The 14,766-nt window shown below is 41.5% G+C and overlaps 3 protein-coding genes across 6 annotated transcripts in view; all 3 read left to right on the forward strand.

Annotated features, from left to right (window-relative positions):
- LOC103142417 (actin-binding protein anillin) overlaps nucleotides 1–5,855 on the forward strand; it is a 17,319-nt gene extending 11,464 nt beyond the window's left edge. Inside the window, exons 17-24 of the mRNA XM_016674455.1 lie at nucleotides 1,984–2,073; nucleotides 2,157–2,264; nucleotides 2,794–2,966; nucleotides 3,052–3,162; nucleotides 3,794–3,911; nucleotides 3,995–4,102; nucleotides 4,647–4,819; nucleotides 4,905–5,855. Of these exons, the coding sequence (XP_016529941.1) occupies nucleotides 1,984–2,073; nucleotides 2,157–2,264; nucleotides 2,794–2,966; nucleotides 3,052–3,162; nucleotides 3,794–3,911; nucleotides 3,995–4,102; nucleotides 4,647–4,819; nucleotides 4,905–5,019 (996 nt within the window). The 3' untranslated portion in view covers nucleotides 5,020–5,855. The remainder of the gene's footprint in view (nucleotides 1–1,983; nucleotides 2,074–2,156; nucleotides 2,265–2,793; nucleotides 2,967–3,051; nucleotides 3,163–3,793; nucleotides 3,912–3,994; nucleotides 4,103–4,646; nucleotides 4,820–4,904) is intronic.
- Nucleotides 1,942–3,166, forward strand: LOC103142418 (actin-binding protein anillin-like). Its single transcript, XM_007558474.2, has 4 exons — nucleotides 1,942–2,073; nucleotides 2,157–2,264; nucleotides 2,794–2,966; nucleotides 3,052–3,166. The coding sequence occupies exons 1-4, from the start codon at nucleotides 1,957–1,959 to the stop codon at nucleotides 3,164–3,166; spliced, it is 513 nt and encodes a 170-aa protein (XP_007558536.1). The 5' UTR covers nucleotides 1,942–1,956.
- A 2,496-nt stretch (nucleotides 5,856–8,351) lies between the features above and the next one.
- The window catches only part of asns (asparagine synthetase), a 10,888-nt gene continuing 4,473 nt past the window's right edge, over nucleotides 8,352–14,766 (forward strand). The window contains exons 1-8 of one of the 4 annotated variants that reach the window (XM_016674459.1): nucleotides 8,358–8,474; nucleotides 8,884–9,019; nucleotides 10,336–10,596; nucleotides 11,801–12,038; nucleotides 12,125–12,310; nucleotides 12,381–12,482; nucleotides 14,018–14,145; nucleotides 14,280–14,406. In XM_016674459.1, the coding sequence (XP_016529945.1) occupies nucleotides 10,348–10,596; nucleotides 11,801–12,038; nucleotides 12,125–12,310; nucleotides 12,381–12,482; nucleotides 14,018–14,145; nucleotides 14,280–14,406 (1,030 nt within the window). In that variant the 5' untranslated portion in view covers nucleotides 8,358–8,474; nucleotides 8,884–9,019; nucleotides 10,336–10,347. Of the gene's footprint in view, nucleotides 8,475–8,883; nucleotides 9,020–10,335; nucleotides 10,597–11,800; nucleotides 12,039–12,124; nucleotides 12,311–12,380; nucleotides 12,483–14,017; nucleotides 14,146–14,279; nucleotides 14,407–14,766 lie in introns of those variants that run through there. The other 3 variants (XM_007558455.2, XM_016674460.1, XM_007558456.2) reach the window with 3 other exon arrangements.

Genomic DNA, 14,766 nt, shown 5'->3' on the forward strand with positions numbered 1-14,766 from the left:
CAGGTTCAACAAGAGCAGTAATGTCATACCTCACTCTAAAGTTTTGAAGGACTGTTTATTTGCAGTTTCTAGAAATAAAATTTCGCTACATGTGAAAGGATAAACATTCTTACATCAGGGTTTCGCCCAGTGTATTAAAAGCCTGGCGGCCCGCCATGCTTTGCTAGCCCCGCCGCCTGGCTAAGCGTCGCTTGTTTACGTTTCTAGGAAAATTAATTTTTTTTTTTAATTTTTTAAGCCAGACTGCAAGCGTCTCTGTTGCTCTTAGCATTTCACTAGCAGAGCAGATTTATTCCTAAAGGATAGGTTTATAATGGATAGGTTTGTAGTTTATGCATTTAAACCCGACAGCGCGCGGACCAATCACACAGCTGGCGCCTCTGCGCTTTACCTCAGTGGGATCGCGCGCACCTCCTTTCACTCAAACTGGACACAGGCTGACCTGTATGGCTATTTACATCAACCTACTGTGAGGAATTATGATCCTTTGGAGAACTCTAGGGAAGAGTTTAAAACCCGCCGCGTTAGCTCTGGTTGCGCAGCTCAATGTGAACCGCAGGAATAACATGTAGCGAATTCAGAGGTGCGTTGTGGAGCGGTGAGAATGATTTATCTTTGTGAACGAACAATTATATGTGGCGTTTACATCTCAACACGCTGCCCAGCATGTGGCTCTGTGTCTGTCTTCCCTGTAAAGTTTATGTCTGTGGCCCTGGTTGGCCGGAGCGTTTGTGGATAACGAGCAGCTTCTGTGTTAGATTTAGTAAAATATGGGAGAAGGAAGTAGTTTAATTGGCCAGCCTAAAAAGCAATGTTATCGCAATTTACTCATTTGTATTTGTAAATTCAAAGATTAAACTCACAGCATCAGATTGTTGCTGTGGTAACAAAACAATCTAACTATGAATATTGTTCTTTGAAGTTTTACAAAATAAACTTGCCAGCTCCTTAAAATCTTGTATTTAAATGTTAAACAATTTAAAATCATTTATCTATGCCTAAACAATTTAATAAAATTTAACAGCATTGATAGTCTCAATAAACAAGTGTTACATTTATGTATCTGTGGTGTGTTTTAAAATATTTGTTTATGGGGCCCCTGAAGCTCTTGGGGGCCTGATGGAGCTGCTGACTTAATTTGGATTAAACAGAAGTGCAAATTTGTTGTTTTTAGACTAGTTGTGGGTTTAAATAGCATTTCACTGGAGATGTTTTCCCGTAACATATAATTACACAGTAATACTTTTAAATTTCCTGTCAACTTAATATATTTTAATACAAAAACACGGTGGACCGACTCGACGCCCCGACCACCGGGCTTAGCAAGTTTTCTGGGGGAAACCCTGCTTACATCATATGCATATGCCAAGAACAAAAAAAATGAACGAAAATAATCTTGAAAATTTGTAAGGTGGTACTTTTTAGATCCAGCCCAAAGCAGGAGGTCTGTGTTGGGAGGATGCTAAACATTTCTGATTAAAGTTCACAATGTTACTTCAGTCATCTCCCAGTTCAAACTTCACACACCTTTTATTTTTAACTTGTCTAACCAGCTTATTTCGTTTTTTTTGTTAGTGAATTAAAGGTTGAATTGTTAAGGGTTCTATCCTGCTGTAATTCTGGAATCAAAAGAGCCTGGCTTCCACCTACAGGTTTATTTCCACTTCCTGAGGCGGATCAGCTGTGTGCTATTGGTTGGTTGACTTCAAGCCACGCCCATTCTGTGTTGGGACCCTTCAGTCGAGGCTTTATTTCAAGATGTTTTTTACGCACTAGTACTGTATCGGTTAGCTGCATTTACATGAAGTGCCTGGTTTTGTACCCTACAGTGGAAATGTGCACAAAGGAATTTCAATAAAACATTTACTGCGTAATATAGTTGAAATACTTTACCAACTCACTGTCACACACCTGTTTGTGACCACTTCCAACCATGCATCCTTTCTAAGCTGACTGATGTCTGGGCTTGTCCCTGTTTTGAAGGTGCCGTTCCTGTGCCCTCTGGAGGGCCACATCCACCTCCAGCTGCAGTGTGAAGTGGGCTGCTCCACGGTGGAGGAGAGGGGCTTCTTGGTGAGTAGGAGAGCTAAGTGGAAACCCATCAGGTCTACTTGTACCACTCTAGTTCTGATCACAGTAGATCGTTGTTTCTGCAGACCATGTTTGAAGATGTAAGTGGGTTTGGAGCGTGGCACAGAAGATGGTGTGTTCTGTCAGGATACTGCATCTCTTACTGGACCTATCCTGATGACGAGAAGCGGAAGGTATCACTCTGCATAACTTCTTGTGTTTAGTGAAAAAACAGCATCAGAAAGGGATGCACCAATCCATAGAGATGAAATCAATAATTTATTGATCACTAGGAGCTGTGGGGGTTAATTTTTTATCTGCATCGGTCCTGACATTGAAAAAAAAAAATTGTAGCTGGGGTCTCTGTGACAAAATGCCTATTGTTTTAGTCAGTTTCTTTGTATTATTTACATTGGCTGTTATCCTCCTAATTGCACTGAGAAACAAATTAAATATGTTTTTACATCTTTAATTTATTTGAAGCTTGTATTTAAGTGTAATGTACTGGTGGAAAGTTATTAAATACATTTGTAATTCATTACATTATGTCCGTCTTTAGGCGGGGGAGCAAAAAACGTTTTAAGTCAATACATGACTGTTTTTGTGTATCAGATTGGTATGGGCCGATTCCAAACTTCAGATATCTGTATCGTTAAAGGGAGTAAAAGTGTTGATTGTGCTTCCCTATCAGAAAGTCCTGATGGTTTGTTCTCTTCCTCCCAGAATCCTATTGGTCGCATCAACCTGGCCAACTGCACCAGTGAGAAGGTGGAGCCAGCCAACCGAGAGTTCTGTGCCAGACCAAACACATTCGAGCTTATCACAGTCAGACCCCAGAGAGAGGACGACAAGGAGACGCTAGTCAGTCAGTGCATGGACACCATGTGTGTCACCAAGTAGGTTCCTGTCGGTCTGACCTCCCCAGGTGCCTGGTGCCTTCCTCAACATGTCTGGCTGACTGATTCTTGGTTTCCTTTGCAGAAACTGGTTGAGTGCTGACACCAAGGATGAGAGAAATCTGTGGATGAAAAAGCTGAACCAGATTCTAGTGGATCTGAGGATGTGGCAACCGGCCGCCTGCTACAAGCCTCTGTAACCNTCTGGGGGAAACCCTGCTTACATCATATGCATGCCAAGAACAAAAAAAAATGAACGAAAATAATCTTGAAAATTTGTAAGGTGGTACTTTTTAGATCCAGCCCAAAGTAGGAGGTCTGTGTTGGGAGGATGCTAAACATTTCTGATTAAAGTTCACAATGTTGCTTCAGTCATCTCCCAGTTCAAACTTCACACACCTTTTATTTTTAACTTGTCTAACCAGCTTATTTCGTTTTTTTTGTTAGTGAATTAAAGGTTGAATTGTTAAGGGTTCTATCCTGCTGTAATTCTGGAATCAAAAGAGCCTGGCTTCCACCTACAGGTTTATTTCCACTTCCTGAGGCGGATCAACTGTGTGCTATTGGTTGGTTGACTTCAAGCCACGCCCATTCTGTGTTGGGACCCTTCAGTCGAGGCTTTATTTCAAGATGTTTTTTACGCACTAGTACTGTATCGGTTAGCTGCATTTACATGAAGTGCCTGGTTTTGTACCCTACAGTGGAAATGTGCACAAAGGAATTTCAATAAAACATTTACTGAGTAATATAGTTGAAATACTTTACCAACTCACTGTCACACACCTGTTTGTGACCACTTCCAACCATGCATCCTTTCTAAGCTGACTGATGTCTGGGCTTGTCCCTGTTTTGAAGGTGCCGTTCCTGTGCCCTCTGGAGGGCCACATCCACCTCCAGCTGCAGTGTGAAGTGGGCTGCTCCACGGTGGAGGAGAGGGGCTTCTTGGTGAGTAGGAGAGCCAAGTGGAAACCCATCAGGTCTACTTGTACCACTCTAGTTGTGATCACAGCAGGTCGTTGTTTCTGCAGACCATGTTTGAAGATGTAAGTGGGTTTGGAGCGTGGCACAGAAGATGGTGTGTTCTGTCAGGATACTGCATCTCTTACTGGACCTATCCTGATGACGAGAAGCGGAAGGTATCACTCTGCATAACTTCTTGTGTTTAGTGAAAAAACAGCATCAGAAAGAGATGCACCAATCCATAGAGATGAAATCAATAATTTATTGATCACTAGGAGCTGTGGGGGTTAATTTTTTATTATCTGTATCGGTCCTGACATTGAAAAAAAAATTGTAGCTGGGGTCTCTGTGACAAAATGCCTATTGTTTTAGTCAGTTTCATTGTATTATTTACATTGGCTGTTATCCTCCTAATTGCACTGAGAAACAAATTAAATATGTTTTTACATCTTTAATTTATTTGAAGCTTGTGAAGCTATTGGTGTATTTAAGTGTACTGTACTGGTGGAAAGTTATTAAATACATTAGTAATTCATTACATTATGTCTGTCTTTAGGCGGGGGAGCAAAAAACGTTTTAAGTCAATACATGACTGTTTTTGTGTATCAGATTGGTATGGGCCGATTCCAAACTTCAGATATCTGTATCATTAAAAGGAGTAAAAGTGTTGATTGTGCTTCCCTATCAGAAAGTCCTGATGGTTTGTTCTCTTCCTCCCAGAATCCTATTGGTCGCATCAACCTGGCCAACTGCACCAGTGAGAAGGTGGAGCCAGCCAACCGAGAGTTCTGTGCCAGACCAAACACATTCGAGCTTATCACAGTCAGACCCCAGAGAGAGGACGACAAGGAGACGCTAGTCAGTCAGTGCATGGACACCATGTGTGTCACCAAGTAGGTTCCTGTCGGTCTGACCTCCCCAGGTGCCTGGTGCCTTCCTCAACATGTCTGGCTGACTAATTCTTGGTTTCCTTTGCAGAAACTGGTTGAGTGCTGACACCAAGGATGAGAGAAATCTGTGGATGAAAAAGCTGAACCAGATTCTAGTGGATCTGAGGATGTGGCAACCGGCCGCCTGCTACAAGCCTCTGTAACCTCTGGGCTGTCTTAAAAAATACTTGTGTGCAATATATATATATCCATACATAAATAATAAAAGTGATTAATGCTTTAGTGTGGATATCTGATGGGAGATGACCAATCACCTCCACTAGCTGAGATTATTAAAGCCATATGTTGGAGACATTTCAGAACAGTGTTTTTGTTTAGGAGACAGGCCTTTGGAGTTCTATTTTATTCATTACCACCTTGTTTTTAATGCATATATTTTATTTTATTGTATTGCTTAATGCAGACAGTCTGCCGTACAATGTGTTGATCAGTACCAGCCCTCAGGGTGACTACTGAACTGAACTGCTTGACTTTTATCACACTTTATACTGCATGGCCGCACAAACCAACAGAAATGCTTTTCATACTTTTATACTTTATATATTTTCTTTTATGACTTGTGAAATTTATTAAGATGCACAGATTTTTGATGGAATTTCTGCACCACACTTTGTTGTTTGAAATGTCTGTGTGAAAAGTTTTGGGTAGATGTGGGCGGAATCTGTTACCATGCTACACTGAAGAACAACCAGCGCAAATGTGATTGGTCGATCTGTATAACCGTCAAATAGATGGCCAGCTGACTTGTAGATTCAGAAGACTACATTCTAGGCAGGATATGTGACTTGTTCCCAGCTTGTTAGACTGGTATCCATGGCGACGTGCTCTTCCTGTTCAGTGGTTTAGCATGTTTACTGATTTAGTGTGTGTAAGCAGACCTTTCTCGGCACCATTAGGTGCTGATCATGAGTTTTTGAATGTGATTGAATAAAATGTCTTTCACAATGTCAACAATGAAGACAAGTTTGTCAATATTCAATGGTTTTGTCTTATTGCTTCTGGCTCTGCTGTTTGTGGATATCACTCCAGTTTCATTTAGCTACCTGCTGTCTCTCATAAGGGGTTGGCAGGGTTTCCTCCAGAAAACTTGCTAAGCTTGCTGGTCGTGGCGCCAAGGCGGCCCACAAGTGCCCCAGCGTGTTCATGAATTAAAAGATGTTGACAGGAAATGTAAAAATATTACTGGGTAATTATGTTACTGGAAGACACTGCTGACTAAAAACAAATAAAATAAAACTAAAATATCAATTATTTGTGCTTCTTTTAAATCAAAATTAAATCAGCAGTTAGTGGATCTAAAAAAAAAAAAACGTTATGCTGATCACATTAACAACTGGCCTATGACATAAATAAACTAAGCGGCTACGTAAGGCCCCTAGGCCTTCAGGGGCCCCATAAATGCTAACATTTTAGCACATTTAGAGATTTAACATTGAAGAATATCAATGCTGTTAAATTTGGTTTAATGGTTTCAGCATATATTTTAAATTGTTTAACATTTAAATGTAAGATTTTAAGGAGCTGCCAAGTTTTACCATTGCTACAATCTAATGCTTTGAGTTTGAGCTGTGTTAACAAATACATTTTGGTAAACTACAATTATCACTGATTACTTTTAAGGTTGGCCAATTAAGGTAGGACCCTGTTCCAGATTTTTCTAAATCCATAATAAAATGCTGTTGGTGGTGCTGAGGGGCCCCTAAATCAAATTCTGCTCAAGGCTTCATACAACTTTGGACTGGCCCTGCATGATAAAACCCCCTGTACTGCAGCTCTGCTGGATACTGAGGGGCCAATATGGAGAATTAATTTATCTGGCTTTAGTAGCTCTTCCATTTTGTGTCTATTGAGTTTTTAATAAGCGCCACAAACACTGTTTTGGTTGCACAAGCTTTATGGGATGAGTTTTCCTGATGTACGCATGACTGCGCACTGCAACTCTGCCTGAAAGCATTTTATAGCACAGTGTGATGCATTGTGTCATCACAAAAAATAAAATAAGATTTAAAGAAAAAACTTGTCATGTTGAGTGACATGGACTGAACCACCGGTCCACTAATGGACCGTTTAACTGGTTAGCACATTAACTTTATCAGCACAGACACAGAGTCAGTGTATTGACATGTAAACGTTCATGCCACACATAACGCTTTGTTCACAAAGAAATATTTTCATTTCATGCCTGGCAGCCCACTTGACTTTTAATACATTGGAGGAATCCCTGGGTTGAGGTCAGAGCCCACAGAGTGGAGTTCTGACAGAGAGACCATCAGGTTCTTGGCCTCCTCCCTGACTGAAGCCCTTCTGCTCTGAGCTGATGGCTCAGTTCAGAAGGCAGCGGCTCCAGGAAGAGTCCTGCTGGCTCTGGCTTCCTCCACCGTTCAGCTCACTGACCTCCAAGCAGCAGAAATGTTTCTGGATTCTTCTCTGGATTTCTGCCTCAAGACAATTCAGTGTATGAGGTCTACAGACAGTTGGTTTGATTTCATGCTTGGTGTTTGACCTTTGACCTGCACAGTAAACTGTGGGACCTTACATAGACAAATGTGATCCTTTCCAAATCAATCTAGTCAACTGAGTTTACCACAGGCGGCTCCATTTTACCTGCAGAAACATCTCAAGGATGATCAGAGGAAACAGTTCATTGATAAAGAGCTTTCAATGTTTTTTGCAACATTCAGAGCAGTAATTAAGGCACCTTGTTAAGCAGCTAACAGTCTTTAGGACAATATAGTTGAGCAGCTGGCAGGAGTTATTCCTTTGTTACATTGACACCTTTCTGCATTTGTGATGAAGGTGGGTTATTGATCTGTTACAGATCGCTAATTATCACGTTGGAATCTAAATGAGGCGCTGAATTCCAGCAGGAACTTGAGCTCATGTTAATTTGTAACTTGATTTAATGTTTCTTATTTCTGCTCATATAAGCAATGGTTCTCTTTGGAACAGTCTTTGTGTGATATAAAGCCAGCCTTCCTACTGCTATGTTTCAGTTGAAGCTGAGTTTAAGGTAGGTTAACTGGTCAGACTGGGAGTTGTGTGTCTGGCCAATGTGCCTCTGAGCTGCCCTGAGACAGGCTGGGTTTGTCTCCCTCTTTCCTCTTGAGGGTAGAGACAGGCACCAACTGGACCAGCGGGTACAGAGACAGTACCGCGGCCTGCATCGGGCTGACATGTTGACATGTCACCGTGTTCTCAGAGAGATTGTGTAACAAAGATAATTGCTCAGGTGATGCAACATAACTTTTTGTTGCATGGTGCTTGCGATACGTGATGGATTTCACAATAAAACACCATCCGAGAACCTTAAACCCTGGATCCGTCTGAGTTAGAGAGAAACTCACTCACTTCACAGCTGACTTTTTATCTCGTTCCTCTAACTTGATCGGTTTTATCGTCAAGTTTGACATGTAATTCCAGTTCCATCTTTCTCGTCGCCTATGCACTTTTATTTTGAAGAGTCAACCCACAATGCCCTGTGCTCCTCCTGCTTCCTCAGCAGGAGCTGCAGCCTGGCTTGTAACCTCGCTGGCTTACCGTTGTTCCATCAGTGCGTGGAAATGTCAGAAGATTGTTTTGGATCGTGGTAAAGTGAACGGTATGTTACATCTCCTTTCTGCTGTTAATGATGTAGAGATTCATCTGAGCTGGATCTCTGCAGCCGATATGAGTAGCTTCTGCGTGACGTAGATCTGGAGCGGGGCGCCAGGACTTCAGGTTTAGTTTTTTTAATGTGTCAACTGAAGCCGTTACAAGAAGAGCCTGCTGCCGTTTAAACCGCCGCAGCGAGACAACGAAGAGGAGGACGAAGATAGTGATGCTGGCAGACAGAATGCTGCATTATGAAAAGCTGCAGCTGGTCAGCAGCGGGTTCATGAATGGACTGCATGGAGCAGCTGCTCCACAGCCTGAAGTGAGCTACAGCCTACTTCAGGCTGTAGCTCACAATTTAGCTTCAGAATAAAGTGGAACCCTGAATAAAAGTCGAATCTGTCCTGTTTTCACAGATAAAAATAAAGTTCCACTTCCGTCAGCGGGAAGTGGAAGTATCCAGAGAAAACCCCGGCATGCTCAGGGAGAAGATAAGATATCCCTTTATTAATCCCGCAGTGGGGAAATTTGCATTGTTACAGCAGTACGGAACATGCAGGAAATCTCAGGTTTGATTCCCAGAGACATGTTTGAACAAATTCTGAAGCAGGAACTGAAATTGCAGAATCTGGTTTACCATCAAATTTGTCCAATCAGAGCGCAGCTTCTGGGTCTACATGGACAGCCTTCGTACACACACTGTAGTCTGTCCATCTCTGAGGATTCTGCCTCTCCTCTGCAGCTTTTAGGACAAGATTGAAGCTTTGGAAACAGGTAAACCAGTTTGTTCTTCAGTTAGCTGAGGGAGTCAAAGCGAACAGACGGCTCAGCATCCTCAGCGCTCTGACAGCCCAACATCTGGAGCTGTGTGAGGTCAGGGGCATCAGTCAGACTTCTGCTGGTTGAAACTGATTTCCACTTTCCTTTGTGGTCTGATCTGATCTGCTGATTCCAGTTTTCACCTTTTGCGATTCTTTCATGGAAGCCTGGAAGGAGAAACCATACTGTGTCTTCCTTTGATGGAGGCAGCAGTAGTTTTAAATGCAACATGAAGGAAGTGCAGATTCATTCACACATAAAAGCAGAAGATCATTTAACTTTATCTAGTTGCTATTGAGCCCTGCGACAGACTGGCATCCTGTCCAGGGTGTACCCTGCCTCTCGCCCGAAACGGTCGCTGGAGATAGGCACCGGCCCTTCATAACCCCACTAGGGACAAGGGTATAAGAAAATGGGTGGATGGGTGAATAGATGGTTGTTATTGAACACAAAACATGCATAGAAGTAACTGCAGTTCGTTGGTGTTTAAAAATAAAAAATAGTGGAAGTATTGATGCATTTAATGAAAATGAAAAAAAAAAAACTAATTTTTTGTTTTATTTTATATTAATGTTTCCATATTGATTAGTATGCTAACATGTTGGTGGCAGAGTTGCGTTGCAGCAACCAGGCTCCGGTCTTTTAGCATGGAGTTTTCATGCGTTGGTTCTCTCCAGGTCTTCCCACAGTCCAAATACATCTGCTGGGTTGATTGATCTCTCTACGTTGTCCTGGTTGTTTTTCCTGGTGATGAAATCTCAACATGCCCCGCCTCTCGCCCAATGACCGCTGGAGATGGGCACCATCCCTTAGCCTATAGCCAGGAGAAGCAGATATTGATAATTGATAGATGTTATCAATACAAATCTTCAGATTGATAAAAAATGCATAGATGTCTGTGGTTCAACAGATTTATTTTGCAGCTGTTGGGTTCAAAAATGTGAACTAATGAAACTCTTCCTCCTCAGTGTTGGATTCTTTTTGGACAGCTCAGAGTTAAAGAGTCAAGATCTCTTTTCCCAGCATCATTTGTTTTTCCTTCTTTCCTCTACAGGTTCAAGATGTGTGGCATCTGGGCTTTGTTTGGCAGCGATGAGTGTCTGTCGGTTCAGTGCATGTGTGCTATGAAGATTGCTCATCGGGGCCCCGATGCTTTCCGCTTTGAAAATGTCAACGGTTTCACCAACTGCTGCTTCGGCTTCCACCGACTGGCCATTGTGGACCAGCTGTATGGTATGCAGCCGCTACGAGTCAAGAAGTTCCCTTACTTGTGGCTCTGCTACAACGGAGAGATTTACAACCACCAAGCAGTAAGACAGCTATGAAACTGATCTGGCTTTTATAAAACCAAGCATTACAAACCAGCCAACACAATGGAATCTGAGAACAGACCACAGTTTGCTGAAGCAGTTTGCTCTCCACTGATGCTCCCTCTCAGTAGCTACTAGGTTTCATTGCTACTAATTATACCACAGTCATTGTTGGTGGAACTGTAACAAACTGATTAGAACATAAAACCAACACATCCTGAGGCACAGAAGGATTTATTTCTTTATTTTATATATTTCTGAAACTCTGTAGCTGTAGACCTCCAGGCTTCATGCAGTCTTCATATTAGTTCAAGAATAACACTGGGTTACAACAAACAATGTTTTGGAAGTTGTCTGATTTTTTTTTCAACTGAATTAGGACTATTTGGCACCACTGAATCCAAAAATAACATCCAATTTTTTTTCTCAATCAAGTCAGGTTTTTATTCTAATTTGATTTTAGAGAAATCTGATCTTCTGACTAAACTGGTTGCATTTCTCTGACATTATCAGATCATTTCTGTTAATATTTCTTATTCAAAAAAGGTTTTAGGAGAAAAAAATGTTTTCTATAGTTTATTAATTAAATATAAACTTGTAAATTGAATAATAAACGCTGATAAGGGTAAGTACATGTGAATTGAACATCACGTCTTCATTGTGTAAAATTCTCCGTCTCTTTTCTGTCCTGGTGGAATCTCTCCTCCTGCTCATCACTCATTGATCAGATTCTCAGGAAACTGATCCAGATTTGAGAACAAGTCATGAATTTTGGTGCTCATGTTGCTCCATAGTTCAGAAAGTTGACCTGATTGAGCAAAACCACTGTGATTTTTGGATTCAGCTCATCAACATGACCCTAAAACAGATGAAAAACCCCAGACAATGTTTTGGTTGTTTACCAGTGTAATTACTAGAGACTTGGAATGAGTTTTTAAGACCAATCAATCAGCTGGACAGTCCAACACATATGCATGTGTTGTATGCATATGAAGTATTCAGGCTAGTGGTGAAGTACCCCACCATTAGCCAGTAAAGTAGTGGTTAATGATTCTCATGCCTTGGTCTGGTGCTGGCTTGCTAAAAATGAAATGTCTTTAATGTTATACGTCTGGCATTTGTATGCTTTTATATGTATTTTTATCGGTTGCAGATGGTTTCAGTGGGGTAAATCACAAACTCTGCCACTTTTTTGTCCTTTCAGCTGAAGACAAAGTTTGACTTTGATTATCAGACTAAAGTAGACGGTGAGGTTCTGCTTCATCTGTACGACCGCTTTGGAATCCAGAAGATGGCTTCTCTTCTGGATGGAGTGTTTGCTTTCATCCTGCTGGACACAGCCAACAGAAAGGTGTACCTGGGGAGAGACACGTACGGCGTCCGGCCGCTCTTTAAGTTCCTCGCCGATGATGGCTTCCTTGCAGTCTGCTCAGAGGCAAAAGGTCCTGGGTTAGCTTAGAACAGCTACCCGAACTAACTGGTGAGGTTGTCTCGTTGAACACGAGTTAACTTGTTCTTCTGATTGTAGGCCTTGTAGAAATCACCCACTCCATGGAAACCGCTGCCAGCATCGTTCCCTTCCTTCCCGGCTACTTTGAGGTCTTTGACTTGAAGCTGAATGGCAAAGTTCAGTCGGTTCAGTTTGAGCAGTTTCACTGCTGTACCAGAGAGCCTGCTCATGCCTTGTACGACACGGTGGAGGGACTATCTTCAGGTGAGAAGCTTCCTCTATCGGGTTCTGCTTCTCTCATACTATCTATAATCAAACCAATGTGTTGTTCCAGATTTTGGTGAAGAAACGGTGAAACGTAACATCAGAACTCTGTTTGAAAATGCTGTGAGGAAACGCCTTATGGCCCACAGACGCATCGGTTGTCTGCTGTCAGGTAGCTGCTGCCGTTTGAATCAGAAAATGGTGATATTCATCGTGATGAAACATGCTTGTTGTATTTACTGTACACAGTGCCAGCAAAATCACTTTTGCTGCTTGAACTGTTTTTTTCCCCCAGCCTCACTGAAAGCGCCATTTGTTTTAAAGGCACAGATACACTATCTCATGGCCAGTTCTGGGAAAAAAAATGTTGTTTTCTTCTGCTTTTGATTGTTTTCGAGTTTTATACATTAGTAAATTTATTTCAGTAACTCCATCACCAAGTGAAACACATAGATCAGTCAGACTGCTGTTCTAACACCTTTGTTTCTCTTAATGATGATCATTTTCTGCTTACAACTAATGAAAACATGACATTTTAAATTGAAATATTTACATCTGACCAGTAAAAAAAAATGCAGTTTTACAAACAGAAATGTGGGCTTAATGAAAAGTATGTTTAATACCTGCTTAAAGGTGTTTTTAACCTGACAAATGAAATTCGAGATGTATGTTCTAATTTATTGGATACGACTGTAAATTTAAAAATGAAGTTTAAATGATTATTTCATCTATGAAGGAAAAATGCTTCCCAAAGCTCACTCAGTCTCACTAGACACACCCAGATCTGATCGATGTGAAACCAGACTAAAGAAATCATAGAATATGTAGAACATGTGAAACACACTAAGGGTGTATCCACACACCAGCCCTGTTCAGTCCGCTTTAATCCAACTCTGGGTGGTTTGTCTAGAAAGTCCGGTTTGTTTGGAAAAGTGTGAATGTGTAGTCAAACTCTGATGTGGACCAAAAAATTGAACTCTGGTTCTCCTACAAACTTCGGTCTGGGTTCGGTTGAAGTGAACTCTGGTGCGGTTAGAATGTATATATGAACACCAAGCGAACCAGAGAGCGCTCCAAACGCAGGAAGTGGACTACAGCACAGGACATTCTGGGTTCTCCAGCAGGACAAAAACACAGCAGCAATTCCACCCCTGAGCGGTTATAAAAACAGAATGGTTTTGTCAAGTCTTGATTAGTCTGATTGACATGCTGAACTTAAACCAGTTAGAAATACCTAAAATGTTGCTGAAATAAAGCAATGCTGCCAGCAGAGGGGGTCAGAATTCCTCCACTAATGGTCAGTTATAGCTGGTAGTTGTTGATGCTAACTAAGAGTGGCACAATTAGCTAAAGCTACTAGCTTTACGATGCAATTGATTTTTAATATAGTGTCGGAGTGGCTTGGAGCTTTTTCCCTTTTAATGACTAAAATCCTAATTTTAAAACTACTTTTCTTTTTTACTCGGGTAATATTTGTCTTGCGTTCAAATTTATTTAATGACCTGAAACTGTAGTGTTTTCAGACTACAGTCAGATTTATTTCATTTCGACAAAAATGAAAGAAATCTGTAAGAAAATACTTTTCTCAGTACTGATGGTGTAATAAAGTTGACCATTTTTGACCATTCTTTTCTTTGAGAGAACGAGTTATTGATCCAACATGGTGGTGGATATGGAGTCATTCCTGTTGTGTCGTCTGATGGCCAGGTGGTTTGGACTCTAGTTTGGTTGCAGCCATGCTGCTGAAGCTGTCCAAAGAGGAGAAGCTGCCGTATTCCATTCAGACGTTTTCCATCGGCGCCGAGGACAGTCCTGATGTCATGGCTGCTGAAAAGGTCAGCTTAGCAATTTTTCTACTTAAATCATCTGCAGTTGATTCATGGAAGAAACTTTGGTGTACTCTCCAATTATTGACTATTTAAACTCTGATGATTCCAGTCAGCCGCTGGTTTGTCCTGTGTGTTGTCAGGTGGCTGCTCACATTGGCAGTGAGCACCACAAGGTGGAGTTCACAGCAGAGGAAGGAGTCAAAGCTGTGGAGGATGTCATCTTCCACCTGGAGACCTATGACATCACCACTGTCCGAGCCTCTGTTGGTGAGTGATGGCTGGCAGCAGACAGAACCTCCCGGCTTTGACCAACAGTTGTTTGACTAAAATGAACGTCATTCTTTTATTCTATGAACTACTGACAACATGTCTCTGAAATTCCAAGCAAAAACATAGTATTTATTGGCAGAAAATGAGAAATGGTCAAAATAGATGCATTGCTTTCAGACCTCAAATAATACATAGAAAACAAGTTCATATTCATTTAGAAAGATCAATATTGATGTTTTAACTCAGGAAGAATTCAGAAATCTATATTTGGTGGAATAACCAGGAGGTTTTCAATGGGGTTCAGTGCAGTGGACTCTTCATTTTTTCCAAAGATATGTGTGTGTGTGTGTGTGTGTG

Source organism: Poecilia formosa, unplaced genomic scaffold (assembly GCF_000485575.1).
Source record: "Poecilia formosa unplaced genomic scaffold, Poecilia_formosa-5.1.2 Scaffold96, whole genome shotgun sequence".
Taxonomy (NCBI): Eukaryota; Metazoa; Chordata; class Actinopteri; order Cyprinodontiformes; family Poeciliidae; genus Poecilia; species Poecilia formosa.